The sequence below is a fragment of the Siniperca chuatsi genome, linkage group LG4, assembly GCF_020085105.1.
Source record: "Siniperca chuatsi isolate FFG_IHB_CAS linkage group LG4, ASM2008510v1, whole genome shotgun sequence".
Taxonomy (NCBI): domain Eukaryota; kingdom Metazoa; phylum Chordata; class Actinopteri; order Centrarchiformes; family Sinipercidae; genus Siniperca; species Siniperca chuatsi.
In genome coordinates, this window is record NC_058045.1 from 23,356,646 (window position 1) to 23,384,374 (window position 27,729).

The 27,729-nt window shown below is 40.7% G+C and overlaps 1 protein-coding gene across 1 annotated transcript in view; it reads left to right on the forward strand.

The window, feature by feature from the left end:
• Nucleotides 1-2,403: 2,403 nt before the first annotated feature.
• The window catches only part of necab2 (N-terminal EF-hand calcium binding protein 2), a gene marked incomplete at its 5' end in the record, with an annotated part of 81,824 nt that continues 56,498 nt past the window's right edge, over nucleotides 2,404-27,729 (forward strand). Inside the window, 4 exons of the mRNA XM_044194051.1 lie at nucleotides 2,404-2,522; nucleotides 5,525-5,550; nucleotides 5,803-5,900; nucleotides 27,199-27,335. Of these exons, the coding sequence (XP_044049986.1) occupies nucleotides 2,404-2,522; nucleotides 5,525-5,550; nucleotides 5,803-5,900; nucleotides 27,199-27,335 (380 nt within the window). The remainder of the gene's footprint in view (nucleotides 2,523-5,524; nucleotides 5,551-5,802; nucleotides 5,901-27,198; nucleotides 27,336-27,729) is intronic.

Genomic DNA, 27,729 nt, shown 5'->3' on the forward strand with positions numbered 1-27,729 from the left:
GACAGACAGTCAGGCATACTAGCAAGCAGATACAGGATAGAATCAAAGCCGTGAAGAACCACTCCCTACTGCAGAGCCACCACTCCACCACAGAAACGCTCACACTGCATTACAATTAAACAGCAAAAAGAGATGATGGCTGGTTGTTATCAACCCAAGGTCCTACTGTATGCTCCAACAGCCCTGTGAAAGTAGTTTCAGTTTAGGCAACTCAAACTGCTTAGTTAAGTTTAGGAAATGATGGTTGTCATGAGTATATATTAATAAACGTATTGCTGGTATTAGGTGGGACCACCACAGCCTTACTCTTTGCTGTGCATTGAAAGTACAGTACATTGTGTGCTGCAGAAACATCCAATATGAATGTAATTCCTGCACAGTGAGAAAGAGAGGTACAGGAGGAATATGATTTTGTACAGATAAGTTAATTTTTTCTAGATGTATCATGAAAGGGCCTATAATGGCCCCACATGAGACCAGATGCATATCCCCTGTAAAGAGAAAGAACAACTTAAAACTTTTTGTGTTTCTGAGTAACACCCCCTGAAAATCTTGTGTTTGCTGACCGCTAGAGTTTTAACGTTTCTACGTGATGTAGAAGTGCACTCCAGGTTGTGTCAGGACATAGTGACATCACTGTTGGGTGTGGTCACAGGTGCAACAGAGCACACTTCTAACCCCACTCGTCAGAGGTGAAACAGATTTGAAACTTTCAACATGTTTAACTGGTGCTAAATTAGGTAAAGCATGCAGTAGCTAGCATGCTTGCATGCAATTACTTTTGTTATGGTAATGTACCAGAGATGAACGAGAGATATAACTGATAAAGAGCCAATTTGGGATCGAAACGTTGAAGGGAGCATTCTACAGTGTTGCGAGTCTTTGGGAAGCAGAAATCAATATATAAGAGATGGACTTTTTTATGTTCGGAACAAAAGGTTGAAGGAACTTAGTGCTGTTTTCAGTTTTAATTTTTAAAAATCACATTGAAAGACCCTGGGAACATCTGACTGTGGCAACATCGATGCATGACCAATTTGAGAAAGAGAGTGTGATTAATGTTGCCGTTGTTCAGGAAGCACTGATTATTTACAATCAATGAAACAAGTAAGAGGAATGCTACATGGTTGGCAGTGAGTGCAAGGACATTGATAACAGTAAAGTGAAAAGATCTTTAATTTTAAACTTGTGGAATGCCGTTGTCAGCTTGCTAACCATGCTAGCTCCTGCAGTTTGTGCTTACAGATTGTATGCACAATCGTATGTACGTACTATACATCTTTGCTGTAAAACTGAGTATTGGACCATCTACTTAGTCAATGAAATATTCTATAGGCTTGCTTTAGGGTTAACCATTATAATGAGATGCTATGATAGATCGAGCCTTCCTTTGACCTCGTCTGTCAGATACATGTACAGCCAAAATGTCAAACATTGTCCATGTTGAACATCAGCATAGTATTTAAAAAACAAACCTTTTATTGGAGGTTACATAACAAGAGCAGAAATCCAGTATCGTTTCATGAGCTAGTTGGTTATCAATGCTTCCCAAAAGGCCTTGAGGTTTGGAAACATCATCAGCATTGTGTGCTTACCAAAGTGCAGAGACAGACAGACAGACAGACAGACAGACAGACAGACAGACAGTAGAGACACAGCTAAAGGTTTCCAGCAGACTGAAACGCATGCTGGATTGATTTAACTGCAGCTTTAGAAAGCACTGAAGGCAGGAATCACACTGAGCATGTGTGTGTTTGTGAGGGTGGGACCATGGTACAGCAAGGCAAAAGGTATTAAATGTCAAGATTTGATAAAAATAATAATCCTCATCATAATCATGACAACAAAAAACTGATGTAGAGCAAAATAGGGGCAACTAAAGACAGACAAGTTGCATAGACAACACTAATAGTGTGTCTTGAACATTGATTTTAAATAATACAGACTTTGTAAGCTTATTGTCATATCCTCTGGCTAGCTGCCCTACAGTGGATGGCTGTAATGCCCTCTCAGGAACCAGAGTGAACCAGGTTCCAGACTGAAGTATCTCAAGCTTCGCTCTAACTCATACAGTACAGGGTGGAAAGGGCTGAGATGTAGATCAATACCATGAGTGGAGTACTTGATGAAACAGGGATACCTGAGGGGAAATTAGGTTATAGTGACATGAAATTCTGTAGCAAATTTCATGACAGTCCATCCAACAGTTGTTGAGATATTTTAGTCTTAACTAAAGTGGTGATACTGACCAACCAACATTACCGCCTTACATCCTACAAATGTCAAGATCTTTAATGGAACTCAGGTCTCATTGGGAGGATGCTCCAAATTATTTCACATTGATGTGTGTGTGTGTGTGTGTGTGTGTGTGTGTGTGTGTGTGTGTGTGTGTGTGTGTGTGTGTCTCTTGCAGATGATGGTAAGCTGTCTCTGGATGAGTTCCAGGCTTTCTTCTCCGATGGCACGCTGAACGAGGAAGAGCTGGAGAAGCTGTTTCACACCATTGACTCTGATAACACCAGGTCAGCACTACTATACCACTACTGTGTGTGTGTGTGTGTGTGTGTGTGTGTGTGTGTGTGTGTGTGTGCGTGTGTGTTTGCCTACAGCATGCGACATGGCCGTGTCACTGCATGAAATAAATCTGCATACAGCACTTGTACCTTTATGCATCTGTGTATGTGTGTGTACGTGTGTGTGCTCAAGCCACCGTGACTTTTTGATCCATCTCACTATCAATTATGAAAAGGAGGCGAGATGGACGCAGCTGTTCTGCTGCTGCACAGCCTCAGTATCACACTTGTCAATTTTGTATGTGTGTGCAAGCTTAGGTAAAATGTATGTAATTTATCCTGCAGCCAGAAAATGTCCTTTTATGGAGAACCTTTTGTACCGAAGCCCCTTATGTTAAGTGACATTTTCAATGATAAAGGGAGAAGAGATTAAAAAAACAGTGGGAGAAAGTAATGAAAGAAGAGTGAAAACTGAGAAAAGTCAATGTTACCTATTTTGAGATCTTCTAACACAACTTCTACTGCTCCCTGGGACACTTTGTTTGGATTGGCTGGCATTAAATCAATTTATTGACTCTTTATAATCAGCTAATCAGGTCGTCCAGCGTGCAATCAGGAGAAGTGTGCTGACACAGTGGGATCTGAGTGATCAAAAGACTGCCTCTGTTAATTTACACAACCTCAGGAACCTGCAGGGCCTTGAAATAAAAAGAAGCCAAGCAGAACAAAAGCTGACCTTTATGGTTGCTGTAGAGTTGAATTAGGTTTGATATATAAATCCTCCACCAGGCTCAGCCATTAGTGGAGATTTTTTCTTTTTTAAATCAGTGCAGTAAGCAGACCATCTCTCTGACGTCAGCCATCTTGCCTCTTGATGAAGGATCGCGCTTTATAAATCTTATTCACTGCAGTGCATGTAGTCAGAATTAGAGTTAAGTAGACTTGGCAGCTGCATGCCAGGCCTCAGCATTATCATGTGACAGCAGATAAGGTTATTGATCGCTCCGAGTAAAAGATGAAATGAGAGCGTAAGCGTTTCCTGTTGAAGCAGGAAGTTGATGGATGGAGAGGAGGGACGGTGCGGGCAGAGACTGAGCGCTGTCCTGCTTCCAGTCATTTGTCTATCTGTCTCTGTCAGTCTTTGGTTTCATCCAATCTCCAGCTTTCTTTCCCTATCAGGCTATTTTCTTAGATTTCTCTTTCTGTTTTCTGCCAGGCTCTTCTTGTTTCCATTCTCCATCCTCCTCTATCACTCTGCCTGGGAGAAGCCCATGTCTTTCAAACGCCACACCTCCAGTTTGTAACACAGGCTTTCTGTTGTATTTCTGTGTTGTTATTTTTCAGATTTAACTTTTCACAGGTTGAGTATGACGAGTAACCTGAAATTGATGTGTAAACTCTGTGGAGTGCCCCTTTAACATACACAAAGCAATAATAATCCATAAACACAATTTAATATGAAATTCCTTTAATGACGTCATTGCTTCTGCTCGGCCTACAGACATGAATGAGATACTTTGTGGAAGCCCCACATCATCACTTTTCATTGGTTTTGCCACTTCACTGTGTTTGATACTAATAAAGTCTGTTAATATAAAAACATATGCTGATTCCTATCGCATATTCCTGTAAGGTGGAATCCCAAGACTAATGCAACTTGGAGGGATGATAAATCTTAACTAGCCCAGTAGGTGCCTGTATCGCTTGCAGAGAACAACATAATTACTAATTCCTCTGTGAAAATGCAGCATCTGGATCTTGGATCGTAAACAATCTGCCACTATTATTTTAGCCAACTAAATGTTGGAACACTTACAACAATGACACCAATTTAAACTACATATGTCATTAGTAAACATGGAAATATACTTAATGTTCTGTAAAACTAGACTTTTGCTTGATATTGTCTAAGCCCATCTGTCACAGTGAAGGATCAGGATTAATTCTGGCAGAACCTGTGCATTTAAATGAAATGGCTGCTTAATAAAATAAAATGGGCCATTATCAAATCAGGCTGTCTAACAAGGATCATTCAATCAAAACAGAGCATGTCTTTTGCTAATATTTTCAATATTCAAATAGCAATGAAGAAGTGATTTTTAAACCTCAATTACTGTGTTTTTTGACATTACCTTTAATGTGCAGTATTTACTGAGCAGCACTTTATAATTAAGATGAACAGAGGCACAGATGGAGTCTTTCTGCCTGTCTCCTCCTCTGTCCCCAGTTCTCCCATCATCACTTACATCTCCCATCCCTCTTTTGGCTGGTTTCTCTTCCTTCCTCCATAAACATCACTTCTTCTTTTTCTTTCTCTCCATCCTTGCCTCTCCTCCCTTGTTCTCCTCTTTCTCTCCTGGTCAGTCAACCAGGGAAAGTCTTCTTTACGCCAGTGAAGAATTTGCAGCCAAATGAGTCCCCACACAGTGAACTGAGCATGAATGATGGCAGTGGATTGATTCAGACTCCTGTCAGACAGTCTTGTTAGATTGCTCCCTGCTTGCCAAACTCCAACTCTGTGTGTGTGTGTGTGTGTGTGTGTGTGTGTGTGTGTGTGGGTGTGCTTCATGTTCTTATATCCTGGCGGGGACTTTAACTTGAATGCACACTAACCCATGGGGAATTGAGGTCCCCACAGGTAGAGACTGCTTTTTAAGGGTTAAGACTTGGTTTTAGGGTACAGGTTACAATTAGGTTAAGGTTAGGGTTAGGGTAAGGGTTAAGGTTAGGCATTTAGTTTTGATGGTTAAGGTTAGGGTAAGGCGCTAGGGTTAGGGTTAGGGTTAGGGTTTATCAATGACTGTCCCCCAATGGGATAGTGAAACAAATGTGTGTGTGTGTGTGTGTGTGTGTGAGAGAGAGAGAGAGAGTTACAGAGACTGCATGCAAAACATCTTTCCTCTGTTTCTGACCCTGCTCTTCTCCATTATTTCCCTTCCTTCCTTCCTACTTTCCTTCCTTCCCTCCCTCCCTTTCTCTCTACCTGCTGCTCCTCTGCTATGCTGTGATAGTAATGTTGACACTAAGGAACTCTGTGGTAAGTAGACTGCCCACATGCACACACACACACACACACACACACACACACACACACACTTCCCTGCCGCTGTCCTCATTCTCTCTCTTATCTATTATTAAAAAGTACTCAGTTGACATCAGTTATTTTTCTTTACAATATATTTTATTAATTCAGCTACTTTTGGATAACCACTGCAAATTATTTTTTGACTCCAAAAGTTGTACAAATTTTGTAATGTGCCAATTTGCCTGTATGTGTGTGTGTGTACAGACTACTTTGCCAAGCACATGGGGGACTATGAGGGAGTTCTGGCCTCGTTGGAAACACTCAACCTTTCCATCCTCAAAGCCATGGACTTCACCAAAAAGGTAAATGTGTGTGTGTGTGTGTGTGTGTGTGTGTTTGGGTGTGTGTGAGAGTAAGAGAGTGGAATGATGGCTAGCAACAGCTTTTCTTCTACTCTTGACCTACTCTTCTACTGATGTTCACATAGCTTTTCACTCCCACTGCCTCCAAAATTCAGTTGATACATTTGGAGATGAAATGTTTATTTGATGTCACTTTTGGGTCATACTAATTTTATGGAAGTCTGACTGGGAATGGAATCACTGCAACATGTTTTTGGATAATTGGCTTTTAGGCAAAGACCAAAATCCACCATCCAGTGGAGTTTTGGCTTCTGTGCACCATGCTAACATCAGCTAGTATTAGCCATAAACCATGGTCATAACAGAACAAGTGAGGCTGTAGCGGAGTGTATAGAATTGAGCAAGAGTGTGTTTTATTGTTTACAGGTTAAACTTTTCATTTTTAAGATGAACATAATGGTTAGCGACTAGCTGGTGAACACAGTGGAGCATTTAGCAGCTCAAGAGCCAGATATTTCCCTTAGGAGTTGGTAGAGACCAAAAACGGAGCTAAACGTGAGTGAATATTCATTATGTGACAAGAAGCACAACTCCAAATTAATGATAATGTGATATGCAAATAAGCGACTGTTTGTAACAAGTTCGCCATATGAACTTAAAGGTGATACTGTAGGTTAATGTGTTCACAACCTGTTTCTGCTGCCCCCAAGTGGCCAACAAATTAGCTATTGCAGGTTTAAGATCTATCAAGGGCACATTGATGATTTTGCTTTTGTTTACATCCCATACAAGGTAAATTGATCAATGGAACCGTTATCCAGAAACTGTTCTATGTGTTCTTTTAAATGGAAATACTTTGACAGCGACTGCTGATATTTGCTTTTGCATTTTAATATAGTTGGCTTATAACCCAACCTAATCTTACTTCACTGGTGAAGCTCTTGCAAAAACTGAAAACCTGAATTCAGCTGAAACTTTTTTTTTACTACCATCAGAAGATGAACACACATATTTATGTTTGGCTCTATTAAACTCCAGTGTCCTGTATGTGTGTGTGTCTTCTGCATCAGCTGTACAGATGTGGACGCAGTGTGTCCACATTTGACCCTCCAAACATACAACACAATGGACAGTGAGTCTATTCTCATAGATCAGGCGTAATGAGGTGTGTATGTGTTTGTGGGGCTGGATGATATCTGAGTGCCTTAGTGAGTGTGTGTGTGTGTGTGTGTGTGTGTGTGTGTGTGTGTGTGTGTGCGTGCGCCCTACAGTAGTGCCTTGTGTGTGTGCGTGTGTTGCCTTGTGGAGTGCGGCAAAATAATGGTATGTCAAGTTTCTTTCTTGTGCTGGTTCAGATTGTGAGTGCATGTGTTTGTGAGTGTGTGTGTGTGTGTGTGTGTGTGTGTGTGTGTGTGTGTGTGTGTATGGCAGTCAGCTGCAGAACAGTAATGTGTTATCCTAGTTTTTCCCATGTGCTATATATAGCAGCTGGTCCACAGCCACACTCCCATATCGATGTTCATGTTAGGGTTCTGCTTCAGTGTGTGTGTGTGTGTGTAGCACTCTGACTCTGCTCTGTGTGTCTCTATATCTTTATCCACCAGCTCTGTCTGAATCTTTCTTTCAGCTGCAGGCCATTCAGCAGCACTCAGACACACACACACACACACACACACACACACACTTGCCCTCCCTCACACACAACCTCGGGCTAGTTTTCGGGCTAGTTTCTCTCTAATGAGCAGCCATTGTTTAATCAATCAGTCGAGTGTCTCTCTTGTTCGTTTGCTGTATCTCTTGTGCTCTCTCTTCTTCTCACTCTCATTCATGCTGTCCTTTTTTCCTGTAACACGCACATACACACCCTCACTCTCTCTTTTCTTTGGGGCTGTGATGTCATTATATTGTCTGTTGCAGGCAGTGTGGAAGAGCTCCAACAGTGCTGTATAGGGGAGTCACATAGCCAAACTGAAGCACAGACACTGCTGACAAGTCTAATATTGATGGAGGTTTTGCGTGTGCTTGTGTTTCAGATTTCACGGCTACAGTAGATTTTACTGCAAAGAGAGATTGGAGGCTAAAGTACCTTTGTTTCAAATACAGTCCAGAAGCTGCAGCTGTCAGTCATTTAGCAAACATTCATTTTTAGATTTTCTGTTGCATTGTAGTAGCCCCTCCGTTTTCTCTGCCTGTGTGTTGCTCTTGTGTTCACTCTTTTCTTTCTGCCTCTGTTTGTTTGTCATACTGATTGCGACCACTGCACTAGTGCACCAGTGACCATTGGAGCAGTTTACGAGCAAGTAGAAAATCTGCAGCTGGGTGCCCTGGTAAGGCAGCATTCAGACTGACAGTAGCTCTGCATGAAAAAGCCCTCTCATTCATTTGAATGGAGCCAGTCCAGCGACGCAGTGTGGGGTTGCCAACGCGACGTCATCCAGCAAAATGCTGCATTGGCCAATCAAATACATGCACACACACATTCCTGGTGGATCACTTTGTAATGTGAACATCATATTTCTATTGTTTGCCTCACAATTGTCACATGAAATGTTAACATAGTTGCTGCTGTGATAATTTTCAGTATTACAAACCGTTGTGGGGTGTTTTGGCATCTGATAAGCCTTTGACTTCCCGGATCATTAACATAGGGCTGTTTTTGGTGTGAAATCCACAGTTTGTTTCTGGCCGGGGACCTTTGTTGTCTGTCATACCCCTCTTTCTCTCCCCTTGTGTGTTTTTTGTTGGCAAAATGCCAACAAAAAACTTGTGTGAACCATAGGAGCCCACTCATGAGAAAGATTGAGAGTTCTCATTGAAGAACAGACATTTAGGATAGAAGTAGGGATGATCTGAGACGTCCGATTAATATTGGTGTTGATACTGACCTTATTTGGTGGAATGGGTATCACCATGACATAACCAGTCCACATTGAATACAGTTAATTTGTAAATGTCAGTATAAAATTTAGTATCAGTTACATTCATTCAGTCTTGGTGAGCTTACTTTGGTACTTTGGTAGTATCAAAAAGAGTGGCCACTGCACGCCACTTTAAACTACAAAAGGGTTACTCGTACCTTCAGTTTTGTTCTGCATCAGCAGAAAGCAGAACTAGGGATGTGTCATGAAGTTAGTCTATAAAATAATAATAGCATCACATTTATCTGCACATTTATTTACTGTGATATACAGCTGTCTGAGATTTTAGAACATTACTGATAAGAGCAGTTCATTAGCGGATGCAAGTTATATTCAGTCCACACGTCCATCTAAAACTTATATCACTCATATCTTCACTTATACTGTACATAAATCACCTCGTGCATTTAGCCATATAGACCGCTGTCTGTCTGGGGGAAACTAAGTTCGTCTTTTAGCCTCCAGCTGCTGCGTCAGAACACATATGGTTATGCCACTTAGGCACTGTGTAAAACTGATTATGGCTGACAGTCAGATTATCTCGTTCAGTTCTGATGTCAGGCTTCAGCAACATCTAAACTAATATGTATTTATTTTTATTGTGTGGAATTCAGGGCTAGGGGTTGAAAATATAGGGGGCTGCACATGTTCCTAAGAACCGACAGACCTGGTTCCTGAGCTGTAAAATGTAATCTGCAACTTTACAGACAAGTACTGGTAGTGATGATAGGATGTACTGGTAGCATTTTTAGCCTGTTATAGTAATTTCATTTAAAAAACATGTATAAAAAAAAAAAATAACGACAAAAAACTAGAAACTACATTTTTCCACTTTAAGTAAAATGGTGCAGATCAACTACCACATTTTAAACTCTTACCCAAAATCACTCTTCATATCATTTGAGCAACAATTTTAGTGTTAGCCAGTTTTTTCAAAGAGTGCCTCTTCAGAAGCTGGAGCTTATCAGCAAAAGTCTAAGTGGACTGGAATGTTTCAATTTAATATTACCCTTAAATATAGGAGCACAAATGATGCTCATTTCTTCATATTTTCCTTCTGCACTCTTCTTTGTCTTTACCAATCACTGCCTCCTTTCTGTGCTGCTGGTCTCATTTCTTCACCCTCACCCTCCCCCCTCCCATCTACTGTATTCCTCTCTGTCTTTCTTCTTTTCTCTCTCACCCATTCTGTCGTATTCCAAACAGATAAATACTCCCATCTTGTAGATGTCATGATATAGTAAGATATAGTGACCTATATATCCTGAATTAGAAAACAGTAGAATCAATGCGTCCAATGGGTTGTTTTTACTTTAAAACAGGTTTCAAGACAACATCCATGTAAAAACTGGAGAAAATCTCCAAATTGAGGCAGATGTGAGGAGGCGGAGTGGGTGGAGCTAAAAGACAGAGCGTGATATTAGCTTGAGCAGAAGGCTGTAGCCTGAGCCCTGGCCTTTTAGAGCCCAGTGAGAATTGATTAACTCTCCATCTACCTCAATGGATATAGACACAGAGAGAAAGACTGAGTGGAATAGGAAGGCAGACTTTGTACTCTGCAGTTACCCACAGCTCTGTACAGAAGTGGGTTTTTTCTTCTCCTTGGTTGGAACACAAAGGCGGTTTGCAGCAAGAACGAAAATGGATCTCCAGATTATTCAGCTGAAATTTATACCCCAGCAGTATTGGCTCAGCTATGGTGCAAAAACCTTGCCAAATCCTTGAAATGTAAGACAGGCTGAATAAAATTACATACTGCACATACTGGAATAAAACACATTACAGTAGCCAATGCAATACCTGTATAATCTTCAAGGACATTATTTTTCTCACAAGAATATAAATCGTCTGAATGTGTATTCCTTTAGAAGAAGTTTGATATCCATAGCTGTGATCGATGCAGCTGGGCAAACTGCTAGAAACCAGAGAGATACTGATACTCTGTGTCTGTGTCACCATCGCTCATCATCCTTCCCTTCGTGCTCCCAGAGGAACAACCAACACTACTAATAATTCATGCAAATGTGATATTTCCATTCACTTCATGCAGTATTCATTAGTTTGACTGTCAAGGTATCAATTAGTGGAAGCAGTCGTTGCTGCCCGTCTTAAGAGGCTAATGAGATTCTGCAAATGAGCTGATCATATAGTAATTAGTGATGATTAAAAAACTCAAATCACCTTTGACCTTACATTAGATCAGCCCAGGTGTTAATTGTAATTATCCTGCTAATATACAAAGGAAGCAGCAGAGTTATTTGAAAGACATAATTATCTTTAGATGGTAAGATTACAGCAGCAGCTTAAGACATGGATAAACAGTATGATCTGCTTTGGTTCTGTTACCTATTCCAATCTACATCTACAATATGGTCATACACCTAAATTCTAAACTGTTCTCAAACAGACAACAGTGGAAAAACTTTTCTCCTTTGGCATAAAATAAGGATTACAATTTGTTATAACTCTGACATATATATTTTCAACATGTAGAACATTTCACCCTTTAAAAAGAACAAAATGTAACCAAACAATAAGCCTTTTTCACATAAGACATTTAAAAAGGTTATAGCAGGAAATGCACAGGTGTAATCAGTAACAGTAACGATGGCTGAATTCCATTTAGGTGAGTCATTTCCAGGGTCCGGGTAAGACCTAGACTGAGATGGACACTTGGAACTGAGCCATTGTTTATGTTATCAATTCCACCTGTGCCTTTCCTGCTATGACAAGTCAAAATGTCTGCTGTGAAAAAGGCAGATTCTCTGTCTTCAACCTAAGTGAGTTAGTCCTGCAAACACTGAATCATAAAATCATGAAGTTCCGTTAATTTGTGTTTTTAAGGCTAGGGTAGGTAACGCTGGGGAAACTAGCAAGAGACAGCTAGATTTTGAAAGTATCCAACTGAAAAAATCCCACTCCTTCCCTTCAGGCCTCCCTCCAAAGCCACTCCCCCAAAACACATTCAACACACACTAGTGTCATCGTGAGTTTGTGAGCCTTGTAAAGTGAAAAGATGAGCTGTTAAAATGTCCAGCTCTTTGCCCACTTAACTTATCAAATCATATTGTTTAGAAACATTTTTAGCTTAGGTGCCGTATCTAGGAACTTTGATCCTGGTCTGAATGTGGTTCCAATGCAGCAGAAGCTGTAACAATTACATACAGTAGCTCATAAATAACTAGATATGTCACTGTTTTGATAGTGACACAGTACACATACTTGAAAATCTAGCTTGAGTATACACAGAAAAATACAAGTGTGCATAGTTTACACACAGTAAACAGTTACTTTAACTTTGAGTTTGAGTACTTTGAATTAACAGAGGTGAGAGCTGAAAGCTGTGACAATGTAGAAATATATTACTCCATCTTAAAGCTAACGAAAGTGAAAATTCTAAGTTGGAGAAAAGCAAAGGCCAAAACATTTTTATTGAGGTTTGTTGCCTTTGTTAGCTTCCTCAACTTCTTTATTTGCACAGTAAAACCAACAAGGTGTCAACTGTTAACTCGGTCCATATCATCTCACTGCAGCTCGTGTCAGCTTGGAGTTCTTGCAGGTTACTATGGTGACAGTTGCCATGAAGGCAGGATACTTTGGGGACAGTTGTCATGGCGATAGGTTGAGTTGATGTCAGTCTACCTCGAGCCAGCTTGTTAAGACAAGAGATCACTCAGCTAACTTTTGGCAAAGTTTTGTATTTGCAAGCAGATCCCACTCATAACATCATCCAGCATCACATGTAGGACAGACTGTGGGCTCCGTTTGGCATCTCTGACGTCTTCCTGACAGTTTGATACTTTACTGTAGTTCCTCTGGCAACACTCATTTCCACGAGCGAGCCCTAATTTTGTGAACGAGATCAAAGATGACTGCCATTTATAAATGATGAGCAATGAAGTAAAGTTTTAGAGAAAACTTTAGGAAAGGAAAGGCTGACAATGAGTTTGTTTGGCCGAGAAGGACTGTGAGAAAGCCCCCCTGCATGTCTGCTTCTTAACTACAACAGCATCCTACTCATATTCCCAGATGACACCTCTGAACGTCATGATTTAGACGGTGTTAGAGAGCAAATATATAATCCACAGGGATGGAACAAATATATTGAAATGCTTCAAATCCAGTGTTGTTTCAACTATTTTTCTTTTTTTTATGAAAGCTTTTATGGCACTATCAGAGTCAGAAGTGGTCCCAGAAAACAATTTTAATTGGCTTTCCAGCAGGTGGAGATAAGTAACGGCCCCTCCCATGAGGGTTGTGTATGTCTGTGTGTGTGTGTGTGTGTGTGTGTTGGGGGTGATGAGAGCTGAAACAGGCAACAAAAAGAGAAGAGGGAGAATTCATTAAATCTCCTGTCCTGTCTGTCCTGTATAAATGCTATGTTTAATGAGCCACTCTCATTAGCACTTTTTTTTCAAGCTTTCACTGAGCGAGCCTCACTACACTCATTGACAACGCTACAGGTGTGCGCACACACACACACACACACACACACAGTTTCTTTCAGACTAAAATCTTGTTAAGCCTATCTTTTTTCAAAATCTGTTCAGGAAATTGTTTCACACCGGTGAGTGACCCCCCATGAGCTATTTAGCTGCTTCTCATCTGACTCCTCCTCCCCATCTCCTCTTCCTCTCGCCTCTCTTTTCTGTCATCTTTGCCTCTTTTATCTCAGCTCTGTTGTCTTCTTCCACCCCCAAGCCATCACCACCTCCCCCACTTCATCCTCTTCATCCTCTCCTTTCTTCATGAAGATTAAGGTGAAGTGGATCACGGGGCAGAGGAAGGTGATTTGGTCTGTACACAATAACATGTGATAAGGAGAATACAAGGGGAGAAAGGTTGATGGAGGAGAATCGGTAGACGAGAAAGGGCAACAGGGAAGAAAAGGAGAAGGGGAGAGTGGGTGAGGCAAAGGGGGTGTGGCGAGAGGTTGGCAGTAAGTGAAGATGGTGATTAATGAGAGGATGAAACAGAAGTGTAAAACATCTCAGCTGGCTCAGTCAGTGGGTACGATATGAGTTTGCGCATTTGTGTATTGTATTCATCACTTATTCATTAGGATTTAATGGGGTTTCGGATGACGATTGTGCATACGCAGTACAGTATGTTGGAAATGCAGTGGTGCACCATTAAAGCTGAGCCTGTGCTCTTGAATTTCTATCCTTGTGAGAGCTAGTTTAATTTTCAAACCCTTAATGTGATCATTTTTATGGTGCCCCAAAACTGACAATAGGCAGCAAAAGCTTATCAGACAAGTCAAAAATATAACTGAATACCTGAATATTAATATCCATTAAGGTAGTAAATAAAGAAAAAAGCCACCTTTCCCCTGCCCTGGGCATACAGTACATGGACACACCTAACTAATTCTCATATTAGTATAATTACATTTGGAAATGTTATAAGGAAATTGGGAAATGTTGCATGGGGAAAACTCGTTCTCATCCCCCTTCAAATCGTCTACTGATCGTGGGTTGTTGATAACAACTTGTGTTGTGTAGCAGGCTGCTGTCTGGCTCAGTGTGACCATCAGTCTGATAGAATAATGACGTTACTGCTTTATCTAAGATTTGATTGGCTGTATCACATAAGGTCTCCATCTATGTAGATGGATACCCAAATAGTAACGTTACTCGGGGCGCCATCATGAAACCAAAAAATATAAAAGTTCTCCCTTTTGTTTTTGTGTTTTTTTCTCATAGGACAGGACATGCGATTTACAGAGCAGATATACTGTAGCAGAGGGGAAAAATGCTTAAAATTTTTTACACTCATACACTCATTTTACATTTGAATTATTTAGCAGTATTATTTAATGTATTTAGTTATATTTTGAGTTGTCAGTTTTTGTGTTTGTTTGCCAGTTTTTTGCGTACGTCTTGATTGAGGAATGAAAATATATATTTTTAAAAATCCTCTGCAGATTTTCACTGCTGACTCCTTTCTATGACAATATGATGATAGAAATTGCAAATTTAAGGGGAGGAGAAACATTGGGCGGCAAAATCAATCCAATCTCCATTTAGTTATTCATATTTTTCAAGATGAATTAGCTCAGGTGAAATATTATCAGAAGATGCCTGCCTTCACCATAATATGACAGTGGACTTTAATAAATTACACGCATGGCAAGTTTTATTACAATTACAAATTGTAAAGATTACAAATTACTGAATGTCCCCAGGTGATTTTACTGCAGTGCACAGGCAGCAGTGTGAACTCCTCCTGAGTGTGTGTTTGTAAGGCTTGTGTATGTTTATAGGTAACCACCTGGTGCCAGGAGTTCAGTCTGGGGCAGTCCTGCAGCCTAGAGACACACACATACAGTATATATTATATACACGTATCACTAAGTGGTGTCAACCCTGATAGCAAGGGCATCCCTCAGCCTCTAGAACCTGGTGACCAAGGTTACCGTTTCCCCAGTAACTAAGGAGCAGGATGCTGTAGCTGGTGTGCTGGATGTTAAAGAAGTAAAGTTAGACTCAGGGAATGAGGAGAGGAGGCAAGTGAGGGAGTTAATGATGAAGAGCAGTCAGGGTGAGGAAAGAATTTCAGAAAGGGCAAAAACAGAAAAGAAATAACCGACTGTGAGAGAGTAAGGAGGAGGTAGAGTTAGGGAAAAAATTGAGAAAAGAAATTAAAGAAAGAGTGAAGGAGCAAACAAGAAGCTGAAAGAGGTGTAGAAGGTGATATAATAGAAAATAAGTTAAGAGATAAGTCAAGAGGTCAGACACAGTGAGAGAAAGAGGTGAGGGTGGTCAAATGCAGCTCATCGTCTTTCTCATCATGCTGCCATCACTGTCTGGATGAAGACTAAGCTCAGAAGCTCCATCAGTGTAACTGATCACTGATTACATGGTTTCACTTCATCATTCAGTTGCTGAATGTTGCTAAAACGTTCCACTTCAGTACAGCCTAGCTAATCTCTTTCATATTAAGACGGTGTAGTCCCTCATTCGTCCAGGAGTGTTCCATCTGGACACTGTTTTCAGAATCAAGACGTTTCGGCTCCCATCCGGAAGTCATTCTCAATTGTGAAAATGGTCTGAGAACTCAGAAATTTAGGCTACTCTGTGTTGCTTAAACCCTGCCCTCAGGGAAGAGTCTTCCTGAGTGTCTGCTGTTTACCCTGCCTAGTTTCACCTGAAACTGACCTTCAAGGTGAAGCTAGGAGTTCTCAGATCATTTTCACAATTGAGAATGAGCCGAAACGTCTTGATTCTGTCCAGATGACTACGACTGAAACCTTTTCTACTCTTTCATATTAAACTTTTTTTGCACTTGTATATGACTGAGCTACAGACAGAACTACCATGGCTCTACCATTAAGAGGGATTTATAATTGTTTGTTAAGGGGTAGTGGCTTGTCATCTGAGTCGTAGCACTCGGCCGCCATAGCCACGCTTTATGCTGTAGCTGACATGCGTCATGGCATCTACGGAGATACCACATGGAACACGCTAAACTAAAATGGTGACAAACATTATACCTGTCTAGCATTAGCATGTTAGCATTGCCGTTGTGAACATGTTTTGAACATGATGTTAGCATTTAGCTCGAAGCACCGCTGTGCTACAACCTCACAGATCCACTAGCATGCAGATTCTTAATCTTATTGACCTTTATATTTTTGTATTCAAACATTGAAAATCAAGACTTTTTTTATTTCTGCCATGACTTGACTGAGATAGTGGGTGGAAACAGTTGCTTAAACTTAAGCTACTATGAGACTCTGTCTATGTGTCAATCCAAATCTCATCAATCCACACATGTCTCTAAGATCCCCATTTCCCATCGAGTGGCACAGATGTTCCGCTTTGGTCATTTCTGCTCCCTGCAGAACCTCTCATGTCAGCTCATGACAATCCCTCAACTCTCTGCATCTGTTTTTATAGACTTGTTTCAGTGAAACTCAAGCTCATCTCACTTGTATGTAGGAAGATGACACTGTACTATAACAGTGACATATATAAACAATGACTAACAGGTAGCCCACCTGAAACCAGTTTACTGTAGTTATTCACAGCTGCAAAGGTTTGACTACTATTTTGATGAGGCAGTTGATTTTTAACCTGCAGACTTTCCCAGATCAGAGTCAAATCACTTTCATCTCCATCAGTGAAACAGCCTGTACTGTAACAGTAGTAGCCATCATAGTACAACCACTCCCTCCTCTCTATATATCCTACATTAGCATTGCAGATAGAGCATTTCCAGTCAGCTCCTCACAAAATTGGAGCAACAACACAGCAGAGGAGCAGCCAGCATGTTACTGTAAGATGTATATGTTGCCTATGTATACTTGCCTGTTTATTCTCTCAAGGTGTTGTTCTATACAGAGCAGAGGTAGACATGTGAGTGACAAATCCACCAAGAATGTGACTGACTGACTGCATCCTCAGTGTCTCCGACAACTGTTAATGATGTTGACATTAATAATTTGTGTGTGTGTGTGTGTGTGTGTGTGTGTGTGTGTGTGTGTGTGTGTGTGTGTTGTCAGCTGGGTGTGTGTTGACTGATGAGGTTACACCCAAAGCATGAATAATGCAGAGGACTGTAGGAATGAGAAGGAGAGAGTCAGTGTGTGTGTGTGTGACAGAGAGAGAGAGAGAGAGAGAGAGAGAGAGACGGATGGGTAATTGGGTGAAAGGAGAGCAGAGAGAGAGGAACTCCTCTAATATAGAGTTGAGGGAGAAAGTAAAACACACAAATGAAACAGAAAGCTCAACACCATGTACAGTCCATTGCCCTCCTTCTCTCCTAACCCCCTTTATTTTCTTCTTTTCTGCACTTCTCTCCCAGTTTTTCCCACTCCCCACCTCCTTCCTCTCCCCTATTATCATCTCCCTTTCCTTGAGCACCCTCTTTCCCTCCCACTGTTTCTTCCCACCTTGACCTCCATCATCCTCCTTGTCTCCCGCCATCCTCATCTCTCTCTGAAGGCCGATGAAGCTGGCATGATATCTGAAGAGTCTGTATGTTTCTGATGTCTGTTAGTGGGCTCGCCTTCTGTTTAGAAACAAACTCAGGCACACTGCCTGCTGTTAACCACGTCCACACTTCCAACAGTCACTTCCACCAGTTAAATCACTCCAATAAACCAAATATTTGGCAATGTATTATCTTTTTATAGCTGTGTTCAATCCTGACTGCAAACACAAATGTGCCCCATAATGATGAGTTAACTCAATTTAAAATGTCTTAAACTGTGTATTTTCATGTGGTTATAGCATCTTTCATGTTCTTCAAATATCATATGTTCTTGTTTGTAGAAAAATTATAAACTAAACCAATTTCACCCTCCTTAGTTAGTTTTCAGTTTATGATAATGGTGGCAGATTTACCAACTAAATTTTTTTAAACAATGGTTCCTTGATTTCAGACTGTGACAAAAACAGGTTTCTCATTTCTAGCTGCAGGCTGAAATTACAACTGTAGCTGGCAGATTTTATCAGCTGTTGCTAGCTAGCTAATTAGGCTAATGTTAGCTCAATTAATTGGTTGAAAACGCTATTTAGCTTACATTCTTAACAATATGTTTTCACTTTTGATGTTACAAGAGAACAGATGTGGGTAGAGAAGCCTCAAGTAAAAGTACTGTTACTTTGCAAAAACAAGTTAATAAAAGTAGTTATCAAAATAACTACTTGAGTTAGAGTACAAAAGTATTTACTGAAAAAATGACTTGAGTAGCGAGTAACTTAAGAAATAAAAAACACAGGTACACTACTGTCTTTCGCCAAGTCTTTTGATATGGGCATGACTGGAATTATTTCAACCACAGATGGTCTTCCTCAGGTAAAAGTAAAGAAGTCAATATACACCTGTATTTATTTGTGATGAAATGACAAGTCATCATCTCCTGATTAGATAACCTGCCACATGTCACAAAATATTACATTAATATTATACACCAATAAGTAAAGATTTTTTTAAATTGCATTCTTTGCTTGTTGTCTCATTAAATTATGATTTGGCAAATAAATCAGCAAATGTGCACTCCCACACAGTGTGGAAATACTACACAGTCGATGAGTTGTTGTTTTTTAACGTAAACTGTAACCCCACAAAATAATGTAGTTAATGATGAGCTCCTTGGCCTGTGAAGTAACACTCGGTTACTGATGCAGGTAATAAGCTAGTTAGCTGGATATACTAACAATTGCAGCTTACTTTAGAGCAGATAAAAATACAGTTGAATCCTTTTCTTACAATTTTTCTCTTGTGTATTTGGTTTTGGAAAAGGCAAACAAAAAAGGCATCCAAACTCCTGTACAGTACAGCCCCATGCACACTGCTATGTATGATGTGGTAGAAACAGTGGTTTGTTCAAAATAAACAGAGAAGAAAATGGATAATTAGCATGAGTAATAACAGTCACTGTGTTTGAAAGATGAAAGCATCACTTACAGAAGCCCCTAAACAACACAGGATCGACCACTTAGTGCCAAAGATGGAGCCAAAAAGATAAATACTCACAGAATGCTGTAAAAATATACTGTATGTTCCACATTTGACCTTTTAGACTAGGATTTAATGTAACGCTGGATCTGATCTATCTATCTGGATCACAATTACAGCTCTCACATTACACTTCCTCTTCACAACCAGTAGCTGACAAATTATTATTTACTGGGTGTGATTAATTAGAGTTAATTCTCCACTAGCTTGTGCTCGCTATTCAAATCTTAGAGGGAAGGTTTGTCCTGTGTGTATCTATCTAAATTTATTTCTCATCCTCTAAGCAGCTACAGCTATAAACAGTGGCCACAAAAACCCTAGCAGAGAACAGACGCTGATAGTGCAAAGTGTGTGTGTGTGTGTGTGTGTGTGTGTGTGTGTGTGTATGCCTGTATGTGTCCATGCTCAGGTGAGTGTCCTACTAATGGACTGGTAGATGTCTCCAGAGGAGGAGCAGCGGGTGGTCAGTCATACTAGTCCACCATTAGTGCTCAACCACACACACACACACACACACAAACACAGGCAGTGTACGCATGTGGTTGAACTCTCTATGGTCAGCGAGTGTTGCAGCTGGGATGGCTTCATCGCATGAGGAAGCTAAGATGGTACAGTGAAAAGGGATGGGGGCAGAGGAGAGTGTCTGCGCATATTTGCCTGTGTTTGTGTGTCTGTATACAGTCACTTAACATTGACTGGGGTTGCTAGGATACCATATTAATTGATTGATGTGTGTGTGTGTGTGTGTGTGGGGTTGCACTTCCTAATACATCAAACCTCTATTATCCTAGCAGATAGAGACCTACTGTAGGGAGGTACATAGACAATTCAGCTTGAGGCAACATAAACAACTTTTATTGGTTGCCATGGCAAAAAAAAGATAAACACCAATAAAAAGTAGTAAAAAGTCTAAAAATAGGCATCTCAGGTAGCCTCCAGAGAGCACACCTGGGTAGGCTTAGATGTGGACCTTGTACTGCTTGAAGCTGTTTGAAGACCAGCTGACAGGAAGTGAATGAACAGAAATTTGCTCAAAGGCTACATGCTGGAAACTACAAGCCGTGCACTTTCTTCTCTTCTCTTCTCTTCTCTTCTCTTCTCTTCTCTTCTCTTCTCTTCTCTTCTCTTCTCTTCTCTTCTCTTCTCTTCTCTGTGAGTATGTCTTTCTCTCTCTCTCACTGTCTCTCCTGTGGCAGGAGGAACAGGGGTGCTTCCTCTCCTTTACAACTCCTGAGCTGGAGGAGCTTTTGGGAAGAAAGCTCTGTATTACAGCTGTGTCTATTGCATGCTCTATGGACACTTTCACACTCAGTAGTTCGGGTCCATTTTGGTACAGACCAAAGAAAAGATTGCGTTGGCCAGTCGAATACATGCAAGCGCAATTCCTGGTTATTTAGTAACGTGAAAGATGTATTTCTACTGTGAGCCGACAGTGACCTGTTGGCATATACCAATATCTACGTTGACACCGTGCCGGAAAACCTGCCGACAAGCAACAGATATTTGACTAAACTTCGTGAGCATCTGTGCGCTGACAGTAATTGTTCACAAGTGATGAAACACTGTGGAGACCGTTGGCCAGACAGGAGCTAGCTACAAGGACCAGGCACGAGAGAGCAGTTCTAAGTGTTTGAGATGGATTTCTCCTGTGTGGCACAAGAATAGTTATACCTGCAAATATGAGAAATGATGTCATGGAGAAAATACACCAGAAGACAAGAGAAGGCAAAAACAGGTGCAGATCTATTTACTCTGGGTACTAGTACGTATTTACTGGTAGTGAATTACTTCTCCAGATATGTAGAGATAGTACAGCTCAGCCCAACAAGGTCGACGGATGTAATTGTACATCTTAAGTCAACATTCTCCCAGCACGACATTCCTAACGGCCCACAATGCTCCGGTCATGAGATGAAGGAGTTTGCTGTTGACTACAATTTTGATCATGTAACCAGCTGTTATAAAGGCTAAGGAGCCCTATCGTGCCTTGTTGGCCTACAGAGCCACACCTCTGAGTAACAGCTACAGCCCAGCACTATTACTCATGGGTCGTTGGCTTCGCACTACATTACCCACCTATGCAGAGATGTTGCAGTCAGCTCTCCCTGACCTGCAAACAATTCAGCACAAGGACAATTGTTTATTGTCTGACCTAAATATGGTGCAAGAAAGGTCTCTTCTCCTTCCCTTTCCTCTCCTCTGAGAGCTGATTGAGGTGGCTTGTTTTCCCTCCTGTGACACAGATCAAGCTCCTTCAGGCTAAGCTGAGGGATATAGGGAATTATCAGTGGATCAATGCCAACACTTACATCCTCTCTCCCACCCGTCTATCTGAGCGATAGTCAGCTTGCAACACCTTCAAAATGCCTCATGCTTGACACCTCAGCACTTGTCCCTGCACATCGGGAAGGCTATTGTGACATTATTTAGACTAAACAACACTACGATTATATGACCCAGGGCTCCAGACTAACTTTTTACATTGGTGGCACTGGTGCACCAAACTTTTTCATTTAGATGCAGCAGCACATAATTTAGGTGCACACAATAATAGCCTACATTTTAAGCGTTACCTTTTTTTGTCAGTTCCCATACACAATGGTAATTTCTTAACACATTATGTACATGATTGTAAACAGGAATAAAGGTGCAGATAAAAGTTTTTGAATGGACTTAAATTTAGTAAAAAGTAGCTCTTCATTGGCTATATTATTAGCAGTGTTCAATTTTATTATCATTTCTGACTCCTCACTACATCGGTTTGCTGCTGCCTGGCGCTGAAACGCTGCGGGGAGGGGGGCTGTTTCTTGGAGACATTCTGCTTTTTAAATGTTTCAGTTTGGAACGTGGATGCTCCGACAGCAAAACCACTGTTCCCAGTAGTGATGTGCGGATCACAGTTATATCCACATAAAAATGAATATTCTCATCAATAGCGAGTGGGTTGTGGGTGGGTGAAATAGGGTGAAGCCATTCCCCATTAAGAACGACGCTGTGTGTATTTAAATACCCCTACACACCGATAGGATCGGTCAGGATCTAATGTTAATTAATATTCTGTGTTCTTCTACACATCCAAAAGGTTGCACACACAGTCCAGGTTCATACAGTGAAACTGTTTGGAGTAAAGCAGCCATCCTCCTGATAAATCCTGACAAATGTATTTCTGAAGCTAAAAGTTTAATTCTGTTTCCTCTGGAGAGTTTCCTCTGTCCTGTCAACTTTATAACTACAGTTTTTAGTTTTGCAGCTTAAATGTCCCACAATATTTGCTGTGACATTACTGTGTGCATGGCAATGTTTAAAATGACTGACAGCAGCCTCTCTAATCATTAGAGTAAATCGTTAAAGAAAACACTCATACATCAATACAACACACAATAAAGAAATAACCTGGAAAGCACGCGCTGCTCAACATAATTTAAAAGGCACTATAGCCTACAGGGATCGGTAGAGGTAAATCATTTGTTTGGGTGGGTGGGTAGATGATTTATGTGTACATGCGGATTCGGATCACATCAGAGTCGATCCGCGCATTACCACTGCACACCCAGTTGGTGTTTTTTTAAAAATATTTTTATACATTATTTTTTTAATCAGACCTGCGAAATTTCAGGCGCACCAGTGCGACCAATGAAAATGTCTCATAATGCAGTACCCCGTCATTTTAGATTAGTGCACGCCCTCCCAGTTTGTCAAAGTGAATGAAGTCAATGAGATTCCCTGCTGTGGCTTAATGAAGTACAACAGGAGGAAAGCTGAATATGGCTGAAGACAAGCGGCCTGACACTGGGTAGAACTTATAAATGGTAACAGTGATTGTTTGTGTACATGATTATATGCAGGATTGTATACTGTTAAAAACAGCTTGTTCAATAGTTATCAATACAGACCTATCTAATTTCTAATGCTGCCAGAAATATTTTTTACTATACTCATATTTCCTTGTTGCTCAGTATACATCACGAACCAACTTTATCATTTAATTTCTTTGTCACATGAAGCTCGAGTATTTTTCTGATAAGATGCCAGTATAATAATAAATGGCTGGTTTGAATATATTTTGCCAACAGTCACTGCTTCCTGCCCAGAAGTGATTTGTTTGTGAAATTCATCAGTCAAAGTTGAAAAGAGTCATTGGAATATTCCTAGCACTCCATCTGAGTCAAAACATTGCGCTGGGGCGTCATCAGCCGATTATGCCAGTCAAATGGGAGGCCTACATCCTTGTCACCTCCACCCCTCCACAAAGCTTCTGTGTTTCCATCTGAGGCACTGAAGATGGAATAATTTCCCCTAACTAGACCAACCTCTATAATCACTGATTACCACCTTCTACAACCCCCTGTAATCAGCCACTGCCATCTTATCACAAAAAAGACTGTGTGTGTGTGTGTGTGTGTGTGTGTGTGTGTGTGTGTGTGTGCGCATGTGTGTGTGTTTGTGTATGCTGCAGGGGAATGCTGTGCTATAGGCCTATATGGAGATGCGTAGGTGAGTGATAATAAGGAGATTTGTTGTTAACCTTAAGAAGCTGGGAAGACATACAGGAGATCTGAAACAAATACACACACATGCACTCTACAAACACTCACAGGCTTAGTGATCCTGCTGGCTCGGTCAACTACTCCTAACAGATTATATTTTTCAGATCTGTGTGATAAGTTCTGGAGAGCTCTGTCATCAATCATCACACAAAACCAGGCACATCAGCACAAGCGCACACTCACATACACTTCTGCCTTGAACTCGCATCCACAAGCACACACAAATCTGAGCAGATAGACACACATTCACACACACACACACAGATGCTAACAATAATAGACACTGTAGCTAATCACCAGGCTGTGTTCGGGGAGCCAGCAGAGAGAGACGGTGTAGCTCTTCCTGGGTCAGTGATCTGTGTGAATTATAGATCAGTGTCTTTTCTATCCCAGGTTTTGTAGCCAGGCCCATGGGACACGCTCGGGCAGAGCGAAAGAGGACATGATAGACACATACAGGAAGGAGAGAGAGGAAGAAAATGAGGGGAGACTGGGTGAACTGTGGAGCAAATTTTTTTAAAATAGAATTTACAATTTCACACAACGCACTACCTTTAGAAGGCACATAAACTCACAGTGCATTTCATTTAATGTAGGATCTATTTTCTTTCTACCAATAGTTCCTACATGAAACTGCTCACAACAAGGTCTGTGGATTATCTTGAGTAACTGGGTCATGATTTCTGGAAAGAGACATTGCTGTTGAGTTTTTCAAATGTATTATTTTGGTGCTTTGACCACCACAAGCTGAAGCCGCCATATAGCCCCATTATATTCAAAAATATAATATCTCCAAATCTCAGCAACTCACACCAAAACAGTCTAGATGGATAAATAGCACTACCGGTAAGAGGAAAAATATGCCCAAGACCAATATGTGTAGTATTCATGTGATTATAGCATCTTTCAAATCATTTAATATTTCATACCTAAATTCATTTGTTGCTTGTGTGTATTTAACCCTACATTTTCTCAGATCTTGTTTGCATGGTTTACTTTGATGCATACTGTTACGATTGTTGCTCCCATGGCACCATTACTCAATAATGGTCATTCAAATCTAATCTGAGTCCAGGCAGCAATCATACACACACACAGGCACATACATGAACAAGCACATATACATGTACAGTATGTGAGCACACACATCCTTCCATTTTTCTTAAAACAGGTGAAATCAACATCAAAATCAGTGCAGGGTTCGACAGAAGATTGAGGACCTCTGAAGATGTGATTCAGTCTGTGCAAACCCATACTTCACCTCCACATTCAATATATCACTACTCAAAGTTCACAACACACTGTGACTCACTCACTCTGTCACATACACTTGATTGCATCCAGTGTGTTGTGTATGTGCAGTTGGATAACAGGGCTAATACTTTTATCCAACATGTTTTACTCACAACTTTCACCAACTGTAGGAGCTTTCCTCTATCATCTACCATGCCTCTGATCATTTCTTCTTCTGGATCTATAAAACAGCTGTACAGTTACCTTTAGAATTCCACCGAAGGAAATTTCTCAACTTTGTTTCATTGTATCGTTTCAAATAAATGTTAGCATAACTGTGTAGAGAAAATATATCAGCATGCTCAATATGCCAACTAAATGTCATGCTGTATCAAGAATCTATCAGCATTTTCTTATTTAATGACTAAGTGCCCATAATGTACTGATAATGCACTCATAATCCCTGTTTATCAATTCTGTTTATTCAGACGTGTATCCAACTTTTAGAATTGAATCTCAGCATGGTAGTTGTTAGTGAATCATCACTGCCTCTTGGGTAAAATGACAACTAAAAATGGTACCACAAGCCTAAATTCTGTAATCATAGTGATTTCTGTTGGTTGTATTACAGATAGATGTATGTTTAATGCTCTGAGTGGATGCTGTTGAAAACCCGAACAAGATGACTGGACCATCCCACACATGAGCCAATGAGGATGAGTCTATGTGTTTGCATGTTAGTGTGCAGACACGTGTGTGTGTGTGTGTGTGTGTGTGTGTGTGTATGTGTGTGTGTGTGAGTTAAAGCCATTGATTTTGATAATGGAAGTCAATATGGCCTGTGTGATTCTGCGTCTCGTGGGAGCGTTTGTCTTTGATTAGAGGGCAGCAGAGAATGTCTGACTGCACAGGAACCTTAATTGTCTCCCTGAATCACTGCACTGTGACTTCTGACAGTAAAGCTGACACGACCGACTGACTCTGCTCTCTGGAGTACGTACTGTGTAGTCAATTATGTTGTTTGCCCTTAAACATGTCTAATTGGCACGTGAAAGTTGGCGGTTTAGTTTATAGTTTTAATCGTCAAATGTGAAATATTAAAGTAGAGCCGTTTATAGTAATAATGGTGGCAGATTTACCACTTGAAATTCATTCTAATTTTTTAAATAATTGGTCCTTAATTTCAGACAGAGGTAGACAAAAGGAGGCTTCTCATTTTTAGCCAGTGACTGTCAATTGTTCGGCTGAAACTGTCGCTAGCAGATTTGAACACCTGTAGCTAGTTAATTAAGCTAATGCTTCATCAGTTGACTAAATGTTGACTCATATCAAACAACAAGAGAAACAATAGAAAAATAGTATCCAGGACTGGCTTCCTACGTTAGTTAATGATAAGCTAACTCTTGGCCTTGGAAGTAACACTAGGTTACTAGTGTTGGCAGTAACCTAGTTAGCCAGACATGATAACAATTGCAACTTGAATGAGAGCAGTCAAACACATTGTTTAATCCAATCTTTATAATCTTGTTCTTGTGTTGTTGGTTTTTTGTCACAATGCTGTTTAATAAGAAATGGTAGACAACATTTCAGTCTGGTCTCAAGTTATTCCCGCTGAATCTGAAACAAATTACAGTAAAACCCACAAAACAGCACTTTTAATTCCCCACGGGCCAGACTTTAAGCTCAGACTCAGAGGTTTTTAAGGTTTACATCAGGCCTGAAACAAACTTTCAGACCAAAGTCCCAACAGTAAATCAGACTCAGAGGGAGAAGAGGAAGAGATGGAGGAGAGAGTGAGGGAAAGGAGAGGGGGAAGATGGCAGCAGAGAGAGTGAAAGGTACTAGTCTGTATTAAACTTGTTATTTGGCCTGCCCGCATGCTGCCTGTCCACCTTGAGAACCGTCAAATCGATGCAAGGGAGAAAGTCAGAGAGATTTATGCTGGAAAGTCTTTTCAGAGGAGTGAAGGGGACGGAGCGAGAAACAGGGAGGCTGTGATGTGTGACAGACATGATAAAGGAAAATAATTTTTACTTTTAGTATTAAAAGATTTGACAGAATGACTCACTTTCAGTTTCAAATTAGGTTTTATAAATGACATATACACAATAATCTTTCCCCTTTGCCTCCCAGGTTTATGAGAGAGGAACCAATGTGGAGCAGTTTGTAACCCGTTTCCTGCTGAAGGAATCAGCCAATCAGATCCAGTCTCTCCTGAGCTCTGTGGAGAGTGCCGTGGATGCCATTGATGAGCAGCACAGCCAGTCAGGGTAAGCCAATGAGAGTATCACTGTTCTGTCAGGCTGTTATGCGTGAAAATGGGAACGTGTGTGTGTGTGTGTTCAGGACCATACACATGTATCATAGCATTATGTGTAAAACTCATTGTCAGCGGTCTTAATTGAAACCAGGCAGTGTTTCAAGCACAAATCCTTTCTGGTTAAAACACCTGTTACACTCTTTCTTTCTCTCTCTCTCACTCGCACGCACACACACACACACACACACACACACACACACACACACAAACAGGTTCTCATCTTGTTTATCCCATTTTCATCACCCTCTATCTCTCCCTTATTCCTCTTCTTCATGCCCTGTGGATCCTTCCTTCAGCCATCTAAATTATTTTATGATTCTTCCTCTACTCTCTTCACCCCTCCA